At 38.6% G+C, this 19,882-nt stretch overlaps 4 protein-coding genes across 7 annotated transcripts; 2 read left to right on the plus strand and 2 right to left on the minus strand.

Annotated features, from left to right (window-relative positions):
- Nucleotides 1-118: 118 nt before the first annotated feature.
- Nucleotides 119-3,578, plus strand: LOC141908834 (organic cation transporter protein-like). Its single transcript, XM_074799057.1, has 11 exons — nucleotides 119-252; nucleotides 418-617; nucleotides 695-925; nucleotides 1,311-1,507; nucleotides 1,580-1,731; nucleotides 1,950-2,106; nucleotides 2,189-2,323; nucleotides 2,406-2,491; nucleotides 2,711-2,828; nucleotides 2,900-2,972; nucleotides 3,048-3,578. The coding sequence occupies exons 1-11, from the start codon at nucleotides 129-131 to the stop codon at nucleotides 3,231-3,233; spliced, it is 1,659 nt and encodes a 552-aa protein (XP_074655158.1). The 5' UTR covers nucleotides 119-128; the 3' UTR covers nucleotides 3,234-3,578.
- A 700-nt stretch (nucleotides 3,579-4,278) lies between these two features.
- On the plus strand, nucleotides 4,279-7,367 carry LOC141909125 (YEATS domain-containing protein 4-like). 2 transcript variants are annotated; one of them, XM_074799506.1, is made up of 8 exons: nucleotides 4,279-4,378; nucleotides 4,649-4,736; nucleotides 4,895-5,014; nucleotides 5,664-5,730; nucleotides 5,816-5,910; nucleotides 6,147-6,239; nucleotides 6,361-6,448; nucleotides 6,902-7,367. In XM_074799506.1, the coding sequence occupies exons 2-8, from the start codon at nucleotides 4,689-4,691 to the stop codon at nucleotides 7,066-7,068; spliced, it is 678 nt and encodes a 225-aa protein (XP_074655607.1). In that variant the 5' UTR covers nucleotides 4,279-4,378; nucleotides 4,649-4,688; the 3' UTR covers nucleotides 7,069-7,367. The 2 variants fall into 2 exon arrangements, with proteins under 2 accessions (XP_074655607.1, XP_074655608.1); XM_074799507.1 differs by lacking the exon at nucleotides 4,279-4,378 and adding an exon at nucleotides 4,389-4,464.
- A 23-nt stretch (nucleotides 7,368-7,390) lies between these two features.
- LOC141909123 (solute carrier family 25 member 35-like) lies at nucleotides 7,391-11,915 on the minus strand. 2 transcript variants are annotated; one of them, XM_074799504.1, is made up of 4 exons: nucleotides 11,653-11,915; nucleotides 10,646-11,151; nucleotides 9,884-10,102; nucleotides 7,391-9,244 (listed from the first exon to the last, which is right to left on the minus strand). In XM_074799504.1, the coding sequence occupies exons 2-4, from the start codon at nucleotides 11,033-11,035 to the stop codon at nucleotides 8,927-8,929; spliced, it is 927 nt and encodes a 308-aa protein (XP_074655605.1). In that variant the 5' UTR covers nucleotides 11,036-11,151; nucleotides 11,653-11,915; the 3' UTR covers nucleotides 7,391-8,926. The 2 variants fall into 2 exon arrangements, with proteins under 2 accessions (XP_074655605.1, XP_074655606.1); XM_074799505.1 differs by lacking the exon at nucleotides 11,653-11,915 and adding an exon at nucleotides 11,340-11,410.
- Nucleotides 11,916-12,074: 159 nt separating this feature from the next.
- Nucleotides 12,075-19,044, minus strand: LOC141909122 (circularly permutated Ras protein 1-like). Of its 2 annotated transcripts, none has more exons than XM_074799503.1 (15): nucleotides 18,957-19,044; nucleotides 18,353-18,570; nucleotides 17,518-17,703; nucleotides 17,189-17,371; nucleotides 16,588-16,753; nucleotides 15,899-16,310; nucleotides 15,612-15,817; nucleotides 15,406-15,490; nucleotides 14,926-15,129; nucleotides 14,599-14,797; nucleotides 14,048-14,311; nucleotides 13,647-13,766; nucleotides 13,376-13,563; nucleotides 12,921-13,074; nucleotides 12,075-12,761 (listed from the first exon to the last, which is right to left on the minus strand). In XM_074799503.1, exons 2-15 carry the CDS (start codon nucleotides 18,530-18,532, stop codon nucleotides 12,597-12,599), a joined length of 2,712 nt encoding a protein of 903 aa, XP_074655604.1. In that variant the 5' UTR covers nucleotides 18,533-18,570; nucleotides 18,957-19,044; the 3' UTR covers nucleotides 12,075-12,596. The 2 variants fall into 2 exon arrangements, with proteins under 2 accessions (XP_074655604.1, XP_074655603.1); XM_074799502.1 differs by having other exon boundaries at nucleotides 13,647-13,769.
- Nucleotides 19,045-19,882: the final 838 nt, after the last annotated feature.

Genomic DNA, 19,882 nt, shown 5'->3' on the forward strand with positions numbered 1-19,882 from the left:
AAAATGCTAATAAGCCACCTGAAGAAAACTTGAATTGGAAATGTGTTTTTACAAGTCAATTGACAACTTAGTGTAGTGTAGAGAGTGACCTCAGTTCTAATAGTTTTTTACGGGTTGTTTGCAGCACGATGGAAGTTGAAACCGTTTTGAACGATTTAGGGAAATATGGAAGATATCAGATATTTCAATTGTTTATTATCGAAATAATAGGTTTACCGGGGGCTATATCTACACTCGGTTTGATATTTCAAGGTAAACAGTGTCTCATTACATGTATTCCGAAAAGCATAAGACTAAACTTTCTTACGTAAATTGAAATTGAAATTGAAACTAACATTGAACGACACAATTAATAATAATAATTAGTTAATAATTACATATCAGGGAAACATATTGTTTCTATTTTTCAAAATTCAGGATGGACTCCAGAACATCATTGTAAACTGTCTACTGTGAATCAAACAGTGAACCAATCGATACCGTATACAACTAATGAGGATGGAGAAATAAAGCTCGATCAGTGTCGACAATTCAAGTCAATTACAGATAATACCACAGTCGCCTGTCAAAACGGTTACTATTATCAGTCACATGGTTATTACACTCTTACCGAACAGGTCAGTCAGTCACTCTGCATAAGATATTTATGATCAAATCACCAGGAAAATGATTGAATGGTTTTATCTATTTTCAGTTTTCGTGGGTTTGTGAATCCAGTCACATGAATGCTCTAGCGGTGACGATATTTTTTGGGGGTATTTTGGCCGGAAGTATAGTGGCGCCACCTTGGTCGGATTACTTCGGAAGGAAAATTCCGTATATAGTCTGTTCTCTATTGCTCGCTGTTTCGATGTTTCTTCCTGTCATTTTTGTCAACCAAGCATTTTTCTTCGCAATGAAATTCTCCAGCGGGGTTTTCACTATTGTAAATATTTTCTATCATCGATGATGAACTAAAAGCCTAAAAATCATTGGATTCCTTGAAAAGTGTAATGATAAATTGCTATATAATAGGAAATTGATATGAGAAAGAAATTGAATAAACATCCGAATCTTATATAGAATTACAGTTTATCCCCGATATACTGTCCTCCCATTTACCGCCATACTCTCTATACCACCTACGAGCTAGATTATTATATAGATTGAGGTTAGATAATTACTCTTAGATACCGCTAACATCGTTCTGCACCCATGTGGGCGGTATATCGGGGGATGACTCTATATATCTATAGAATTATAAGATAGAAAAACCATTTACGTGAGTTTCTGTTCCGTCCAGCTTTAGATACTTTGGTTGTTTCTTTTAGGGCGCGACCTTAACTGGTTATATTTTGGTTTGTGAATGGTTCCCGACCGATCAACGTTCATTCGCAAACGCATTTCACATGCTTTCATTTACAATGGGAATGCTTTTAACTGGAGTCTGCGGCTACTTTTTCACTCACTGGAAATACCTACAAATCGTCGCCGGTATCATTCCTTGTTTCGCCATTCTAGGAATTTGGTAAATAGATTTTTTAGATAACAAAGTATTGATTCGAAATCGGATATATTCATGAAATGATTTTGTAATTAGGTTTTACGATGAATCTGTGTCGTGGCTCATCGCTAATTCCAGACCCGAAGAAGCGATCAGAATTTTGAAAAAAGCTGCGAAATTCAACAAACGCTCGCTATCACCAGCCGTTATTTCTGCCATAAGAAAAACTACAGAATCCACAAAAAAAGGTGAACAATGTTGACTAACTGGATCATTCATAAGAAAATTATATTCATCTTTATGCTATCATTTGTTCCCTACTCTTGCATAGCTAGAAATAAGTCGATTGAGATATAGATCATAATGTTATGAGAATTGAATGGTCAGTGACCCGATGAATAGTTTACGTAGATCCAAATCGATTGCTCTTAATGATTTTTTATCCTTTTTCATACATAAAATTTAGATGAAATATCAGTTGTGGACAGAGTAAGGCTAGTGTTACGAGATATGGTCGGCTGTGCAAAGGGTAGTGAAAATTCGGACGATGAAACGATTGGAATTTTGCAGATTCTCAAACATCCAAAACTGCGTCTATACACGATACTAGAAGCTATTATCTGGTACGCATTATGAATGCATATGATATCTATTGTTGGTAGGAAGTATTTATCGTATTTTCTATAAGTTTATTTTTTTTCGCAGGTCTTTTACAAGTCTAACTTATTACGGGTTGACATTGAGTACGACAGTAATGGCTGGAGGTCGATTTGCTAATTATTTTTTGGCCGCTGCTATTGAAATACCAAGTTACCTTGCGATGCACTTTGTACTACAATTGTAATGTTTAATCACCAAAAACTGCGTTAATCAAATACTGTATTTGAATTATGCTCGGTACATGCTTATATGTATTTTTCAGTGTTGGAAGACGAGTATTTTTGATGTGGCTTTATGCTATAACCGGTCTAGTTTTGGTAGCTGCGACGTTTTGTCCACAAAGTGTCGGTAAGTATAATACATGTATAAACATGTAGAGAGAATCCCACAATAATAACGAAAAAACAGTCCGAAAATGTAACTGAAGCTGGTAGTTTATTCTACGTTTCGACTATAATCTAATAGTCATCCTCAGGAATAATGAAATACAACAGAAATTATGAGATAAATATGTATTACAGGAAAATTTCTAGAAACATCATGTAACGTTGAATCTTGTGTTTCTAGGAGAAACGAATTTGGTTCCGTTGATTATGACGTTTAATACGGCAGGAAAATTCTGCTGTACTGCAGCTTTTGGTATCATTTATATCCATACCAGTGAACTTTACCCGACTAACTTCAGGTGAGATTCCCGTTAAATAACTTAAAGAGAAAGTTGTTTTCCCTTTACTCACTGTATTATCTATTTCACAGAAACCGTGGCGTGGGTATTGCTTCAGCGTTTGCCCGAGTTGGTTCGATGACAGCACCATTCGCCGCTTATTTGGTAGGTTTTCAATCTCGTTAATTTTCAACCTTGTCACTTGTTTAACATTTCAACATTACGATTGAATTGTTTCAGGCTCAATTTATATCCTGGTTGCCGGGCGTGATTCTCGGGTGTATTGGACTGGTTACCGCTTTACTGATGATACCCTTACCGGAAACTAGGGGTGTACCGATGCCTCAAACTATCAGCGATATCGACCGACCTAAAAGCAATTTAAACCAAACTTCAGATGAAAATGAACTAGGACAAATTATATAATTCAATGCAAGACAATCCATCAAAGCTGGTCGAAACCTTAGTTGGCGGAAAGTCCACACAAAAACAGTTCTATTTTTTTATCGAAGGCCGCCAGGCCTCAGGTCGACATCCACTCCATAGGACAGGCTGGCGGCGGTATTCGTCACAAAAATCGGCTACACACATTTACTAACTCCTGCCGGTGAATAATGGACACTGAATTTATTTCGGCATATATTACATTACTTCCAATATTTTATCTCAGCTGTAATAGAGACGTTCTTATTCGATGATTAAATGTGCGCCATTTGATTATATGTTTATTTTTCGTCATTCTCTCAAAATTCATAGATGCGTTAAAGCTTGTACGTGAAGAAATCAATATTTTCAGTTAAGAAATGATAAAACAACAGAATCTTATGGAACATAATTTTTTTTTCAATTCATTGTTCAATATTTATTTATCATGAAATCTTGCACGATTGTTGATAAACAGACAATAAAATTTACAGAAAAAATGGTGTATATAAAATTTCTTTGTAAATAGGATAACAATGAAACAGACAAGATTAACACTAATGCAAGTTACCAAATTTCAAAATATTTACATACATGCTGGAAAAAGTGGAAATAGAATGTGCCGCTAGAGAATGTGCAAGGCATGGTCTGCAAATTTGCCTACGTAACTAGCAAATAGATGATAAAAAAGTAAAATCCTGAATTGGTCTTCCTTGTCGAGACTTCGAATGTTGGGGATCTTACAAATATTACATAAAGTTCATCTCTCAGATTTTACCATCTAGAGCACACCATTATAAAATGGGATTCAGTTTCAACTTCCCTACATACGGTGCAAAGCCTATCTGCTTCGGGTATCTTTATATGCCTGCCCCTCTCGATGCGGGTGAGCGCTGACCAGTCTGGACTGCGATTTCTTGGGGTTCGACCCCAAATGGTCTAGGGCAAGACCGTATTGGACGGCTTGGTCGGTATCAGATGGTTGTGGTCGGTGTTTAGTACTACCCAAGATCATCGACCTTGAAAACCGGCATTTCTTAACCCTGATATATAAACGCAAATACAAATCTACTGTTTGTGTCTGGACTTTATTTATGGTTTATAGACGATAATCAAGCAAATAATAGCCCGAGAAAGAGCGAATAAAGGTGAATTTAGACACAGTCACTGCTTTTACAAATAGTCGTGGTTTACGGTTCCGTAACTACCCACATCGGAACAACAGCAAGAAAAAGTAGATTCTAGTTTGAACCATTTGATTAAAAGATTTATCGCCTATTTATCGGCCCAATTCAAATGATCAATGACGTTACTATAATGTTAAATTCATTCAATGCAGTTTATTTTCCTTTATTTTCTAATTCAATAGGAGTATTAAGATGATTTGTTTATTTTTTGCCTGCTTTCTTCTACTCTAGGGCAGCCTAGTAGGTGTTATCGTAATAAGATAGATAAATTATGTCGTCATCAGAATTAGTGAGCGCTGAACAAGGTGCACGAGTTAAGGTACGGCGCCTATTTTATTCCATCTGATTCAAATCTGAAATTAGGAGAAATTTTACTGGAACGGCTGTATGCCTACTTATTGTGAAAACTTGGTCCTGAAATGAAAATACCACTCCATTTAGCGTGTAGTCATCAGTATGATTGTATTTATTTCACAGGGATTGACGATTGTTAAACCGATTGTTTATGGAAATATAGCGCGTTATTTCGGTAAGAAGAGAGAAGAGGACGGCCACACGCATCAGTGGACCGTTTACGTGAAACCGTATAAAAATGAGGTATAACAACTCAAAAACTGACTCAACAGTTAAATTGAATAGGTCAGTCGTTGTTACCGGTTGTTTGTGGAACGACGGCTAGGTACTAGACTAAAGCCTAGCGCACATCGACACTGCGATTGGAGACAACTAGTTGCAAGGCAGTTTTTGGCGCATGAGAGGAACTGGCTGGATACGATCAGTTGCTTGAATGTGTGCGAGTTTACGATTGGTAAGCGTCAATCTATCTCCAGTTCCAGCCAGTTGCCCGTGTTCTACTTTTGAGCAACTGGTTGTACTCAATCGCAGTCATATCCGTCGATGTGCGCGCTCTGGATCTCGACACGTGCCATGCAGTTGCTGCAACTGACCGGTTGTAACTAGATTTCGATGTGCGCGGGGTAATCGTTCGGTAGCAACTAGTTGTCTCCAATCGCAGTGTCGATGTGCGCTAGGCTTAAGTCTCCTCCCAAACTGATGTACGGTAAAAGTCCTTCCTGCCACCGTTTGGACCAACGAAAAACATGGAATTGAAAAAATGATATTTTCTCTTAATTTGAGTTAGATTGAGAAAAGTTGTTCTCCGATGAAGAATGTTGGCGTTAATTGAGCAGTGGTATTAAAAAGGTAGCGTTATAACGGACTTCGACTGTATTTTACTTATTTTCAGGATATGTCGGCATACGTTAAAAAAGTCAATTTCAAACTACACGAAAGCTACGCTAATCCTAATCGAGGTTTGTCTTCGAATTCAATGATCTTTTTCTGCGGTTTTTTTCAGCGTCACAATTGTCTTATACTGTTCTGTTTTTAAACTAATAGTCGTAACTAAACCGCCGTATGAAGTGACGGAAACCGGTTGGGGTGAATTCGAAATAGCGATGAAAATATTTTTCAACGATCCCAATGAGAGACCGGTAAGTGAGATGTGAAACCTCCATGTATTCAATTTTTAAGATACGTTCAATGGCAAATTTTTTAATCCCCTCGTGAAAATGTGTATATGCTCAATGAACATGAAGAAACGGCCGATTTTGCGTTCAATGAGGTTGAAAAATTCAAATTTTGTGCTGATGTAATTAATGATTAACATCAGGTAAACACAGTTCCTCAAAGACTTCTATCGATTTATGTTTACACTAATTTTTTTAAGGTGACTGTTTATCATCTATTGAAACTATTTCAAAGTGAAACAGATATAATGCTCGGCAAGAAGAGTCTCATAGCTGAATTCTCTGACGAAATCGTAAGTTCTAATATTCATGAGAATTTTCCTACCTCAGGAGAGGCCAGGCAATTTTGTCAATAGTATAAAAAAAAGTCGTCGTAGCCAAATGGTTTAAGGTTCGAGATATTTTTTCGCGCAGGTTTTCCAAGAACCATCAGCTCTGATGCAACAGCTTCTAACAAGCAGTCGAGCTTTGACTCTCGGGGCTTATAAACACGAAACGGACTGTAAGTACATGTTAATCTAAACTCGCCGTTGAGATCGATTTGAAAAATCCCTCAAGATGAACTTTCTGTGAAAAAATATTAAAAGATTTTCTCATCGATTGTGAAAACATTTGATGTGTCCTGTTTAATCTATAATGCAAATAGAAAATGTCTCCTCACCCCCTACTGAAATATTGAGGAATTGGTTCACTTCCTCAGTGTAGAAAGGGTTCAATATTAATCACATTCATCAGATATCAATTGCTCGCTTTAAAGCTATTTTTCTTTAGCAATTTATCACCTTTATCAACGAGTCACGACTCGAATGTTGACGTCAGTCCTGTAGTGTGATTGTATCTGTTCATTTCTATTTCGAAACATCACTCATGAAATACTTTGGGAATCAATATTGAATTCATTTTTCTACCGTGGAAACGAGCGCAATTTTACTCGTAGCGTTTCCTTTTTTTTCAGTCGAAGAAAAGAAAACGAAAACTCTTCACAACATCATGAACGCGAAAAACAAAATACGATACGAGATTTCGGAGTTGAACGAACGCCTGAAACAAAGTCACGAAGCGATACATAAACTGAAGGACGAGATTAAAACCGTTGAAGAAACGCCTCCAACGAATAAATAATCCTCTTCTAATAATAAGACTATCAGCTAGGCTGTGCGAGTTCACTCCGTGATAAAACTTCAGACAATATTACGATCGTAACCTTTTGGAAAAAGTGGAAAATTCATGCCGGTAAAGGTTTCCGCTGCCACGAAGGTTGAATCGGCAGAAACTTCAATTGATAAAATAAGAACCGTTCATCGACGGGAGCGCGATCGATAGCTAAAAACCTGCATTTAAAACTCCTCGACGGTGTATTTCGACGAATGTTGTAAATATGTAAATAAATTGAATTGTGTATAAATGAAAACAAAATTATTCGATGAGCTTACTGGTATTTTATTAGAAACCTTCCAAAAAAGTTCTCAAATAAATATATAAACAATGCCAGATATTATTAGCCTATCTGGCCTTTATAGTATTTATAATAAGTTTGATTACATTGAAATGAGAATTTTTCTAATAAATGTACAAAGTTTTTTACAGGCTTTTGATCGTATTAAATCTAAATTTATCATCCATTAAAAGAAAGAAGTTTAAAAACACAGCTCTGAGTGGAAACGGCTTGAATTGCATAGAAACAAATGTATTAGCTGTGTTGAAGGTCGTGTGAATGAGGGGCACCTGCTTGCCTTGTTCTATCAATGACAATTATTATGCAATAGAATTCAAAACCAATATTTTCTAAAAGCACCAGATTGAAAAGAAACCTCAATAGTCATCCATGTCTGAAGTACTAAATAGTAAAATTAAACAATTTGAAAGGAAAATGGAAAATATTCCACTTTTTAAAGCTTTTTTCTCATTTGCCTTTTACTACATTTAATGATCTCACAATACTTCAATCTACCTATTTATCTCAATTACACTAAATATCTCAACCACAAAATCATATTTACTTAAACTATTTATTAATCATCTGGGACCAGTTTTCACAATCTCAGTCAGACAGCGTTAATTGTCTTCCAGTTGCACAGTTAGGACATGTCTTTGAATTTTAAGACTGGTCGGATCGGCTATAGGAACTGATGAATAATCTTACAAATCTAAGCCTTGAATTAGCATTAATGGGCCTTAAAAAATTAAAAGCAATTGCCTAGACGGTGCAACTGGGCCCTCTGGATTTCTGAGGACTGATCAATAAGACTTAATCATTTTTTGAAATCAACTTTTAAAAGATGTCGAAGAACAATCCTCTGTAAAACTGAGCCCAGAAGTCGATAAACCTATAAACTGAGCTAAATAATCTCAATAAAACTACCTGGCTATACGGCGTATAACCCTGCATTACAGAAATATCCATGAAACGAGAGTGAACAGTAAACCGGTACTTGTATCACAGATAATATGGCACTTATTATACATAATTGAATGAGTGCACGACATTCAATGAAGATTCTGTCATGTGCGACGAGTTTTTGGCAAATTAACTACATGTAGCTGAGCAGCAATGAAATTATTCCTTAAGAAATATCAATCATTGACCCTTAAAATATTCTCATTTATGACAATCAAGTATTGACTATCGTTTTACAATATGTATGGATGACCAACATTTTCGCTTAGGTTTTAGACCCTTAGACTATTTTCATTTATGACAATCAAATATTGACTGATGATTTAAAATATCTATGAATGACCAACATCTTTGCTTAGGTTTTAAAGTGAGTTTTTTTAAAGTCCAATATCTCTATCGAAATGAGGACTTTTTCGTAAAATTAAGTGCATGGAAAATTTCGCCTTTCACGTCTGACAATGGCTGCACATGTATGGGTATAGAAAATGAACTCATCATTCGACTTTAGACCCTAAAAACTTATCAGAAAACTCCGGAACTAGGTCCAGCAGACAAGAACCGCCGATCGATGTTAGTTAGTAATTATGAATTTGCCGGTAAATACTGGTAGTACATTTGACGAGATTTCTCCCAGAAAACGAGACTGAGTACGGTGTGCGGCGCCAGTCGCAGAAACTGCGGTGCCCAGCCTTTATAAAAACCCCACACGCCTTCCGTGCGACAGATCTTCGCGAAACAGTCGAACACGTTTTTGTACGCGACGCCTTTTCCGTTACTGTCGAATCCCTGATTGTAAATACGCGTAGACATCACGTCGAACGGAGTCATACAAACCACGACGACTACTCCACTTAAACAACTCGCGTAGAACGCCGTTAGAATGTGTCCCGGACTATTGATCTGAAAAATCGAATGAAAAAACAGGTCGCTACGGATCAGTCATTCTTGTGGATATAACGAGTTCTAAAGTAGGAGAAAATTTCAAATTTTGAGAAAGCGTTCGCATCACTTTCATATCCCAATATCCCTCATAGATCGGTACTGTTTATCTGATTCGGTGGTTTTGAAAGCAAATTCTTATTTTTCGAATTCTGTTACCGGCTTGGGCAACAAATCCTGGGGCCGGTTGCATAGTTATGGCTTAGACTTAAGACTAGTCTAAGACCAACTTAGTTCGATAGCCGATCTAACAAATTTAAGACCGGTCTTATGATTTAAGACCATTTTTGGACTTAAGTCATGACTGAGCAACTGGCCCAAGGTCCTAACTGTAACAATTTAGGCGTAGTCTATCTACTGTACTAAAATTTCTAAATAGCTTACAGTGTTTTCGATGAGAGCCAGGTCCCAGGTCCCAGACCCGTCTGTTGTTTGTTAAGGACCCGCCTGTTTTTTCAAACCAGCTTTTGTTTCAGGGACTGTGACATAGGGGGACCCTCCTGTTTTTTAAAGGGACCTGGCTTGCTAATTTCTTATTGAAAACACTGGCTTATTCCTCAAAATTGAAGGAGTTTTAAAGGTGGTTTTTACACTCGTTACCTGCATGTCTTCTATATAGTGTTTAGCGTATGAAAACGTAGATAGCTGAGCCGCTGAACCGACCATTACTCGTAACATGGCCGCCTCAACTCCTCGCCATAATCCGAACACGCCTCGTATTCTGTATATAGATCTAAATCCGTCAGCCATTGAGGTGTGTTCGTGTTGATGACCGACGGCTATCATTGAGGTAGCTTTAGATTGTAGATGCGTCTTCAACTGAAATAAAAGCAGTTAAAGTATTTTTCAAAAACGTTACGTTTATAGAATGAATAGTGGGTATCGATCGGCAACCTGGAAACACTTTTCAAGACACTGAGTTACTAGTGTGAAAAACGGACGATTAATTTTTGAAAGTGCAGATTAAATGTCTAGCATTTGTAGTTAATTTTCAATTAAAAATCTCCCGGGCGGTGAAGTACTGAACGCATGCAGTTTATTACGTAAGCATGAAATTTGACTTTTCAAGCCCCTCCCTCCCCCTGTACGCAAAATCAGCCATTTTTTCATATACATTTAGCATTACAGTACGCAATTGCACTGACCCCTCCCCTAATGCGTACGTAATAAATGAATGATCCCTGGTCGACCAGTTTTTGAAAGTGTACTGATAGAATAGTGTTTGTAGTCCATTTTCAATTAGAAATCTTTAATCTATAAAGTTCTTAACCAAAAGAAAGGAGGGACGATTTAAATATTCGGAAGAATGCCGATAAACAATCGATGTCTGAGGGGTACAGGGTGCAAGGGGATCTCACATACCATATACATCGGGCTTCCAACTGATGCTCCTAAAACTCCGGCCAGCGCCCCCGCGCACACCGACTTCCACCAGATCGGTCGGCCGTTCTCGTCTTTCGTCAGTCCTAGATTCGTAAAACACTGGAACGCTCCTAACCGCACGCCGTTCATAAACAACTGATACCACAACGCCGGTACGAGTCCGCTCTGTAAACTCAGAATTCCGTCGGTGCGACCGATTTTATAGAACGCGTGGAACACGTTGCGATAATGAACGGTGTACATCCCGCGAGCTTGTAGCTCCCCCTGGAGCTGCATGCGAGTTTTAACCACTTCGAGCGGGTTCGTAAAGAACCCGGCTCCACACGCGGCTATTCCGCCTAAAACAAATTCCACGCGGTTATCGGTCATTCTTGCGATGATTTAAAAATGGCGCCGAAATTTTTTCGCATTTTTTTCGTACGGATAACCTTGATTACTGAGAAGTGTTGATTACTGCTTTAGCATCCCTTAATGTTATTGATTTGCTGAAAGAGAAATAATAAAAAAATCAAGGAATCATGTATCATCAAGCGGTTATCCAGATTCAGAGCACAGACTGTCGAGTGCTCGACTCTTGCCTCTGCTCTCGTTTGGAGTGGGCACTGGTTTGTCCGTGTCTGGCCTATTTATGGTTTTTTTTTTAATAGGCCTCTAATACCTTTTCTTATCTTACCATAAACTTATCTTTTTAACAACACTAGTGCTAGACGGTGGAAAGTCCGTGACCTTAACTGCAGTAAACCGCATATCCGATTACAAAGTTTACCACGACGTAGGTAAAATACCCGCACGCACATCGCATGCTGTCAGTGTCATCGAATAAAGTTTGAATTGAATTAGGTCGATTGATCAGGAGTGTGGTCAGTAAAATGTCGCGGAGAATTCACCAACAGTCATTCTGCCGTAAACTATCAAATTACTGTTTAAATATGTAATAGGCACCTACGTAGATCCGGGTTAGAAACCCTCGTCTTTCTCATACGTACTTCTAAAATCAAAATTCTGTGTAGCAAACGGCGGCGGCCCGTGGCAGTGGAGGATTCTTTCTCTGGCAAGCGACGATTTCGAATGGCTTGTGGCTATATCACAGTTGTCAATATCCATTAATCTTCACCATTTCACGGATGTGGTTCAAATCCCACAAAGTAGATTCCGAAACGGTTGGCCTGGGTATGGTATTCGGACTAGATATGGTTAGTCTATGTACTGGTATCTATTATCATTACCATGGTAATCAATATTGGCTGGACGAGACGCTCCAAAGCAAGTTATAGCACGCGCGGTTCCTGAGATTTCAATGTTTTTAAGTGCTGACCGTTGTGAAGCTTTATATCGGATGGGGCTTTTTTCGAAAATCCATAAAAGCGGTAACGTAATCTCATTTTCTCTGAATAACATAATGTATAGTTTATTTACACGAACGTTTTCGGGATTTTATCCCGTCATCAGGTGAAATACATGTGAATATCAATCACTGCATAAAACTACTGATTTATTTACACTAAAGGTTATCAAAGTGCTTAATTCCAAATTAATCGATACATTTTTGTGAAGTGAACTAAGAAGACAATTCTGGATGGATGTAATTTATATTAACAGTATTTGTAGTGAAGGTTATCATCTTTTTGACTTGAAAAATCATTACGGATCATCTAGATTCCAAGCGATCATAGTTTTGCAAAGAGAAACCCAATGAAACCTAAGACAATTTCGGATAGACTCACTTTGTATTTACAGTACTTGTAAGTAAGGGTTATCAAATTACAAATGCTAAATTCCAAGCTGGTTCGATACATTTTTTGCGAAGAGCAAGGTAAGGACACTAGTTAGACATTCTGGAGTATGGACACTAAGACAATCTGGAGTATGTAGCCTAAAAACTTTTAGGACAATCTTGATAGTTCCATAACACATCGATACGATATCATCACTAATCGTCGAAATGGTTATACACGTCTCTATAAGCGTAACTTTTCGTTTGACGTTGCATGAGATCCAGTTTCTTCTTCCCATGTTTGAAATTATATAGCGGGGCACTAATGCCGGCTTTAAGCGCCTGTACTGTACTGTCGCTTTTCCCTTTTCTCGCCTTACTCTACGATAGAAAAATAGTAATCAACAGGTTTCTTTCTTTCAATAGGTTTAGCCAATAAAGGAGGGGGGGGGGGGTGCCTTGGAAAAAATATAAAAAATGCACCATGTTATTTTTTTTTCAAGGCGCTAGTTAACCCAAGGTCGATTTTTAAAAACGTACCGATAAAGCGTCGTAACACCTAAGAGCCATGATGTTGGCGCGAAGATGTTTCGTTTCTTCTTCGAATTGGATACAATCATCGTAAATTTCATCATCTTCGCTACCGCTGCTGACAGCTTCAGCCCTCCTTTTCATCATCCGATCCATCACTTCACTATTCAATAAACAAAAATAATGAATACTATTTTGATATAACTGTTACATACGGGAGTATAGTAGAGCTTGCGCGTATCGTAGATTCTCAAAAATGATCTACTGGATCTAGTTCCTTGTTGTGAGCTAAGATTTGACTCTATAGAGTTAAAGCATTGAAAATGCACTGATTTTAACTTTAACTCATGACTGTGGAACTAGCTGTTGAATTACCACATTTTCATTTACATCAGTTTTCTATCAATCAAGAAAAATCGAGTTCTTACTAAAAACATTTTCATTTGAGAAACTGGTACACTTACATTTGGTCGACAGCGTGTTCGCTTTTGCCTTGTTGCGCTAGTTTGGACGCATGGCGTACCGCCGCCAGTCCTGTTACGGCAATGTTCATGTTCTTTTCCATTTCTTGACGGTCTTTAGTCGTCTTCAAGCGTTTACTAAGCACTCGAAGACACTTCGAACCATCTGCACGTTTGTAGGTGATCTGTGCCTACAAAAATGATGTTGATGTATACGCATACAGAAGGTTACTTTGAGGAGGAATGTTTAAGGCTAGGCGAACGAATATTATACCTGGAATGGTAAAGTTTCTTTGATCGGTTGTGACGCCGGTTCTGAAAGAATATCATACTTCAGAACCACATCCGTATTTTTCATTGCAGCCCCGATTCTCTTACTCAATACGCTGCTCTTCTGCTGAAAATGAATAAGAAAATATTTTTAGCATCGACACAAAGCTAAGCGTACACGACGAGGGAAAAACAGACACACGTAAATAAACATGTTTTATCTCGGAAAATTGTTCCCGAAACCATGTATGTTTCTCATTTTTCGTAAACGCACACGACACACGGAGCTAGAAAACATTCTGTATCCCGTATTCATGTTTCCCTGTGTCTTGTGCTTTGGGCTTTTAGAAAACTGCCTTCGGAGACCGAATAAGTCGCAGTTTTTGTACTTCTTTTAAAAGCTACCTCTTTTTCAGCTGAAGCGCCATCTTTTTCATCATCGATAAAGTATAAAGACGGATGAAGGATAAATTTCAATTCGACGTCGGTTGCCACGACCGGGTTTTGTGATATGAGACGGATTTGCCGAGACAGTTCTGCCGCGTTCAAAACGGTGACGTCACCTCCGGTTATTTCGGAAACGACTGATATCGTCTGCAAGTTGACCTCGGCTCCCTTTATCGCTAGTATATTCACAACAGTTTGATACTGGCTGCAATATTCACCGACCTACGAACAAGAAAGGGGTATAGATCAGAAAATAGATTGGTCAGACAGCGAAACTAGTCTAAATGATTTTGTAGTCTTTCATCTCAGTTATACGGTTTCCGCGGCAATAGACTTTCTCCTCCATCACGTGTTGCCGGCTAGAGTAGTGTTGAGTTCCGGGCACTGAGTGGTAGGTACTTGTACGGGCTTGGCCTGAACCAGTTTTCCGAGGTCCGGAGTTGCCATAGTACGCAGTCACCCAGATAGAGCCAATCATTACGAAATATGGAACCTTCTTATATGTTTACCTGCGAATAGAAGCTTCTAGCATCTTCCAGGCTTTGGTTGCTGCCAATTCCACCTAAACCTTGGTTGGGCTGCCCATCGGTGCACAAAACTATCTCAGTGGCTGCCGATTGCGTGGCTATACCGCATGATACTAGTAATGCCGGGCCTAAAGCTGTACAGCCGCTGGTGGATAGACTGTTCACTTGTTTCCGAATCAGACTGAAAATAAGTTGTGCTTATATTCACCCTAGTGGTAACTTTTTCCATCAATTCCAAGAAAATCCGTAAAATGATACTATCAGCTAATCACGCATGTTTTCAACACGCCGTTTATTCCTCCTTTTTACCTTTCAGATTCCGTAATCGATTTGTAGGAATTTTCCTCCCCGATTTTCCGTCCAGCCTCAAACAATTTGTCGAAATCGAATTGTAGACTAGAATCGATGGTCTGGTTTGCTTGCCTCTCGTCTCCGAGGATGTACACTTCGCTACCGAAATGAACTATAGCTATGCGACGTTTTGGCTTCGTGAGTTTCATTTCCATCACCTGTCTGTATGGAAGAAAACATACTATGTATAGAATACCGCTTAAGTGAATGTGATAAAATCTCTTTAAACATTACCTCATAGAACAACAGGGTTCTGTTGGGCCTATTGGTGGGTTTCAAATAAGATAATTTTGGAGTTGAAGACATCGCTAACCCAATCTTACTCAAACTGAAGGGTCAAATTCAGTCTTTAAAACCGAATCCAAATACACAGGTCTTAAGTCTGCAGAAAGGATTTATTTTTCAAATATGAGACAACCGCGATTTTCAGTTACTTACTTGTTGATAGCAGTTTTCATACACTCGAGTGACGTCATATAGTTACTTTCACGGGCTGACCTTCCTTTTGCCTGACGCCACTGGGCTGTAATCGGGAAAAATTGTTCGTGTCATCAAAATTACCACCAAAAGAAACCAATGCTTTTAAGATTATCAAATACATTTTTACATTAAATCTTAAGAATATCAATTGATGTGTTACAAACCTTGAGAATTCGGCACGGACTGGGATGCTGCCATAGAGCCACTTGTATCGATGCAATAAATTACTAAGCTGTCATCATCGGAATCGTCTTTTGGCGTTTGGTTTTTAACCTCGGCAGGTGGAGTTATCATGTATTCAACAGTATCATCAACTGGCGCTTTCTGTTCGTCAGCTTTTAGATTGACATTCTCGTGGCAACAAAACTCACTGAAAAACAATAAGACAAGGGATTGAATGCGCAAGGAGTTTCGTAGCGGTCGGGTTTAGTACGTGACGTCATGCACTCACCACACCCAACATTTATTATCGTCTGTTCCCGTCAATTCGCTGATTGATGACATTATTGCGTCACATCGGTCACATTTTCGAGCATCTGTTGCCGAGAATTCGAGCTTATCCTCTAGTTTGCCCAGACTGACCACGACGACGTTTGAATCAGCCATTTCACACGTTCTCGTCTTTTTGTTACATTTCGTCGTCTTTTTGTTACATTTCGTCGTCTTTTTGTTACATTTCGCTGGCAGCGGCGGCGGAGGTGGCATCCATTTCTGTGCATCGGACTCTTGGCCATCCGAGTCACTATTGGCCTCAGCATTTGTAGACGATTTCTTAGATGAGAACAATGATTTCAAGTGGTTTGTGAAAGAATTTTGTCGGGTGGGTTTCTTTGTTTCTTGCACTGGCAATTTAATACCTTTTCCTGAAAAGCAAATGCCTGAATATGAGTAACAGATTGAATAGAAATTGTTAACTGTTCTTTAAAGCAAAAAAAAACTCTCGTTAACTCTATTAGCCGTAAATTAGATTAAAACACAAATCAGTAGCACGGTCACACGTATCATCGACCACTTTAGGGGTTTTTGATACCTTGTCTGACTATCTGGGCTGTGAAGCTTCCGAAATTGGGTCATTTGAAGAAATAAGGCTATCACGAATTATGGATATCATTCTATCGAGCGACAGTATAGTGAAGTTACCTTTAGTTTTTGCGACTTGTTTTTCCACTGGTTTCAAACCTGTGATTTTAACCTTTTTCCTATACGCGTCCTCAATCGTCGGGTCGTAATTTTCGACGAAGGTACCGAGGATATACTGCTGTACGATAGATGATTTACCTACTGCACCACTGCCCAGAATAACCAACTAAATTGCAGAAAGAATCGAATATGGAACTTAGCTAGCTTTATTTTCAAATTGACTCTCAGTTCGTTTGGTATTATAACTAGTCGACCCATAGCTCTGGAACTGGATGATGAATTGTTGTATGGGCATATCAAATATCTAAGAAGCTGTACGACTCTTAAAAAATGTAACGGCGTTCTACACTTAGTTTTACACGAAAGATCAAGTTAACATATATATATCGGGGTAAAAGAAAGAACCAAACAGTGCCTTAACATTATGATAATACAATCGGATATAGAACAAAAAGGGTTTAGACTGTCATAACCTTGATTGCGCAACCGGCTCCGAGTTGGCAAATTCACACTTTATAAGACCAAAACATCTACATTTTTCTATTTCAAGCAAATGAGAAAAACTTTCAATTTTAAGTTAAACAATAAGCATTTTATTCACCTTATAATCGACGCCCGTTCTCGGCATAGAACGGACTAAAGTCTCGAATGTTTCTGAGATGTTCTGGTTTAACAGCGCCGATGTCTCGATGAACGGTATCCCGTGTGACTCGGCTAATTGCTCGCCTTCCTTTGACGTCACTACAGCTTTGCCCTTCAGATCGTTTTTGTTGGCCAACAAAATCTGTCAGATTGAAATGAGCAATCCACTCTCAGATTCAAACGATAAAGAAACACTCCAACCTTTTAGTATGTATAGGCACGTATTGTTTAATGGTTGCAATTAAGTTTCAATGATTTTTGGATGAGAATTTCATTTTAAGTACTCACGCCGTACACATCCGAGGAGCCTTTCACCGTTTTCGTCCACTCTATGATTCGTCGAACTTTTTCGAAACTGTCGCGATCTACGATCGAATAAACGAATAGAAAACCTTCGGCACTTCGGACGTACTGGTCGCGCATGGCGGAGAACTCCTCCTGACCGGCTGTATCTAAGATATCCAACATACACGTCTGTGCGAAAGAGAAACGAAAGTCATGAGTAGAAGATGTGATAAGTGCTGTTTGAATTATTTTCGCAGGCATTTCTTGGAAATGGCTCAATTCATTTATAGGAAAATGAACTGGATTCAATATTTTACTATGATAACAGTGTTTGTGGCCCATTAAATCCCATATACATACACTTAATCAGCGCCGATAGGAAGACAAACGATAATCAAGTCATTAACCAGAAAGTATGTCCTTAACATTCTTTCAACATTTCAATGACGATGATATAAAAAAATGCATTGTAAATCAATGATTTGATCTTTGAAATTAGTTCAGCTTCGCAATTTAGAGATCAAAATAAAAAATTCATCCCCGGGGGCCAATTGTATAGACCGGTGCTGATTAACAAAAAGGAGCACCAGATGACGGTAAAGAGCCCGAAATCTCTTTTGACTTTTGATTTCGATTCTTGAATTTCGTTTTTAATCTTTTCTATTTGTATTTAGTGAATTTCATAATCTATTCGCCACGTTTGAGTGTTATACGAACTGTTATACCCTTTTAGACTATAGATAGAATAATATATGACTATGGTAAGGGTTTAAACGGTTAAAAAGGACCCCGCGCACAAAACTGTCCGCGTGAATTGTGCGGCCTGTATTAAAACTACCTCGCCGTCGTCGTATCTTTCCGACCTGCTTTCTCTCTTGCGTTTCGTGAGAACTTGCTCGATTTGTTCAGCGGTCATTGTATCGGCATCTTCGAATAGATCATCTGCTTCGAGCGTTTCAGTTTCGTTAGTTCGCTGCTCCCTCGGAACGACGTACGCGAATTCACTACCGAACTCCATCGCGTTTTACGATTAATCTCTGCAGGCTCAATACAAATCTATAGGAAAATAACAGGTTTCACTATAGAATTCATAATCATAATTACAGTCTACTTGAATGCGTTACGTAACTTCACTATTCTCTTTTAGAATATCACACACGATATACAATAATATTATGTACCGGTACATACTATGTATGCAATTATTTAAATATTCAAATGTTTACATTGAATCGTGGAATTAGAATCTCAGCTAATTGAAATAAATCTTACAGATGGATGAAAGAACAAGCGCTTATCTCCAATGTTTGTCACATATTTATATCATTAGAAATATGTTTGAAGTATCTACTCAACGAATCGAAGAAATAAGTATATATAACAACTATATAAATTGCATTTCGATACCTTAGAAAAAGAAAGTACGTGTTTTTAATACTTACTTATAAATGATTTCATGTAATAAACGCGTACTGTGAGTGGTTTCCCTGTTTTCCCCTTTCTCATTCAGCGCACCGTAGTTTTATAGCGCTGATTGCACCATATCTATAATTAGAAACGTCGTCATTCGACGTCAGCAATGGTTGGTTCAGCGCTGTACGGTGCCAGCGACACGTCGTCGTATCGCCGTACTATAAAGCGGTCGCGTCCCGTTTCAGAAATGTACGAACTATAGTAATTTTTTGGTTTACGTAGCTATGAAACCTCTCGTGATAGGAGATGAGGATTTAGTACTGATGGCGTTGTTGTGGATACAGCAAGCATTACGTATCGCGCTGCAAACAAAATCAATTCTACCCATAGCAACCTCTATATATTCCGTCCGTGTTCCTAATCCGTACGGCAAGGTTACTAGAGCGGACACAGATCCTCAGTTCTGAGTATAGATTCAAGAATTAACTCGTTGAAACTGAAATAATTTTAACTCAGATTTCACTTTAACTTACAACTGTGGAACTGGAGATCGTGGATGGAATCCTATGGGTCCTGGATTAAAATATTTAACTGGGTCCGATAAATGGATGGAACATTTCGATCGGGCGTCGGGTATTGTTCCACCGAGTAGTGTTTCCCACCTTTCAGCAGTCCAATGCAGGGGCCTTGTTGTTTTTTCAAAAAGATATCCATACAATAATAGCGCACGGGCAGCGGGGCTGTTCCGCGGTATATTTGGCTTACACACTAGAACCATTTCCTTTTGATGACGCGCTTTCGGTGCGTTCCCAAGTACAGACGACACCAGACGAAAAAACGAAAGTGGAGGATCAGAATGGGAGTCGTCGAGCCCTGAATATCAAGGCACTGACACACCAACGAAAAACCGTGATAGATAAGATAGTAAATTTCATATTTCATGGATTGCATGTGC

This window comes from Tubulanus polymorphus, chromosome 7 (genome assembly GCF_964204645.1).
Source record: "Tubulanus polymorphus chromosome 7, tnTubPoly1.2, whole genome shotgun sequence".
NCBI classification, from domain to species: domain Eukaryota; kingdom Metazoa; phylum Nemertea; class Palaeonemertea; order Tubulaniformes; family Tubulanidae; genus Tubulanus; species Tubulanus polymorphus.

Excerpts from the sequence above, each read along its gene's own strand:
- LOC141908834 (XM_074799057.1), top strand. The coding sequence starts at position 129 with ATGGAAGTTGAAACCGTTTTGAACGATTTAGGGAAATATGGAAGATAT. Across the intron at positions 618-694 it reads ATTACACTCTTACCGAACAG|TTTTCGTGGGTTTGTGAATC; the intron begins GTCAGTCAGTCA and ends ATCTATTTTCAG. Across the intron at positions 2,973-3,047 it reads CACCATTCGCCGCTTATTTG|GCTCAATTTATATCCTGGTT; the intron begins GTAGGTTTTCAA and ends GAATTGTTTCAG.
- LOC141909125 (XM_074799506.1), top strand. The coding sequence starts at position 4,689 with ATGTCGTCATCAGAATTAGTGAGCGCTGAACAAGGTGCACGAGTTAAG. Across the intron at positions 4,737-4,894 it reads AACAAGGTGCACGAGTTAAG|GGATTGACGATTGTTAAACC; the intron begins GTACGGCGCCTA and ends TTTATTTCACAG. Across the intron at positions 5,731-5,815 it reads CTACGCTAATCCTAATCGAG|TCGTAACTAAACCGCCGTAT; the intron begins GTTTGTCTTCGA and ends TTAAACTAATAG.
- LOC141909123 (XM_074799504.1), bottom strand. The coding sequence starts at position 11,035 with ATGACCGATAACCGCGTGGAATTTGTTTTAGGCGGAATAGCCGCGTGT. Across the intron at positions 10,103-10,645 it reads TTGGAAGCCCGATGTATATG|TTGAAGACGCATCTACAATC; the intron begins GTATGTGAGATC and ends CTTTTATTTCAG. Across the intron at positions 9,245-9,883 it reads ACTATATAGAAGACATGCAG|ATCAATAGTCCGGGACACAT; the intron begins GTAACGAGTGTA and ends TCGATTTTTCAG.
- LOC141909122 (XM_074799502.1), bottom strand. The coding sequence starts at position 18,532 with ATGGAGTTCGGTAGTGAATTCGCGTACGTCGTTCCGAGGGAGCAGCGA. Across the intron at positions 15,818-15,898 it reads GATAATAAATGTTGGGTGTG|TGAGTTTTGTTGCCACGAGA; the intron begins GTGAGTGCATGA and ends ATTGTTTTTCAG. Across the intron at positions 14,798-14,925 it reads TCGATTACGGAATCTGAAAG|TCTGATTCGGAAACAAGTGA; the intron begins GTAAAAAGGAGG and ends ACTTATTTTCAG.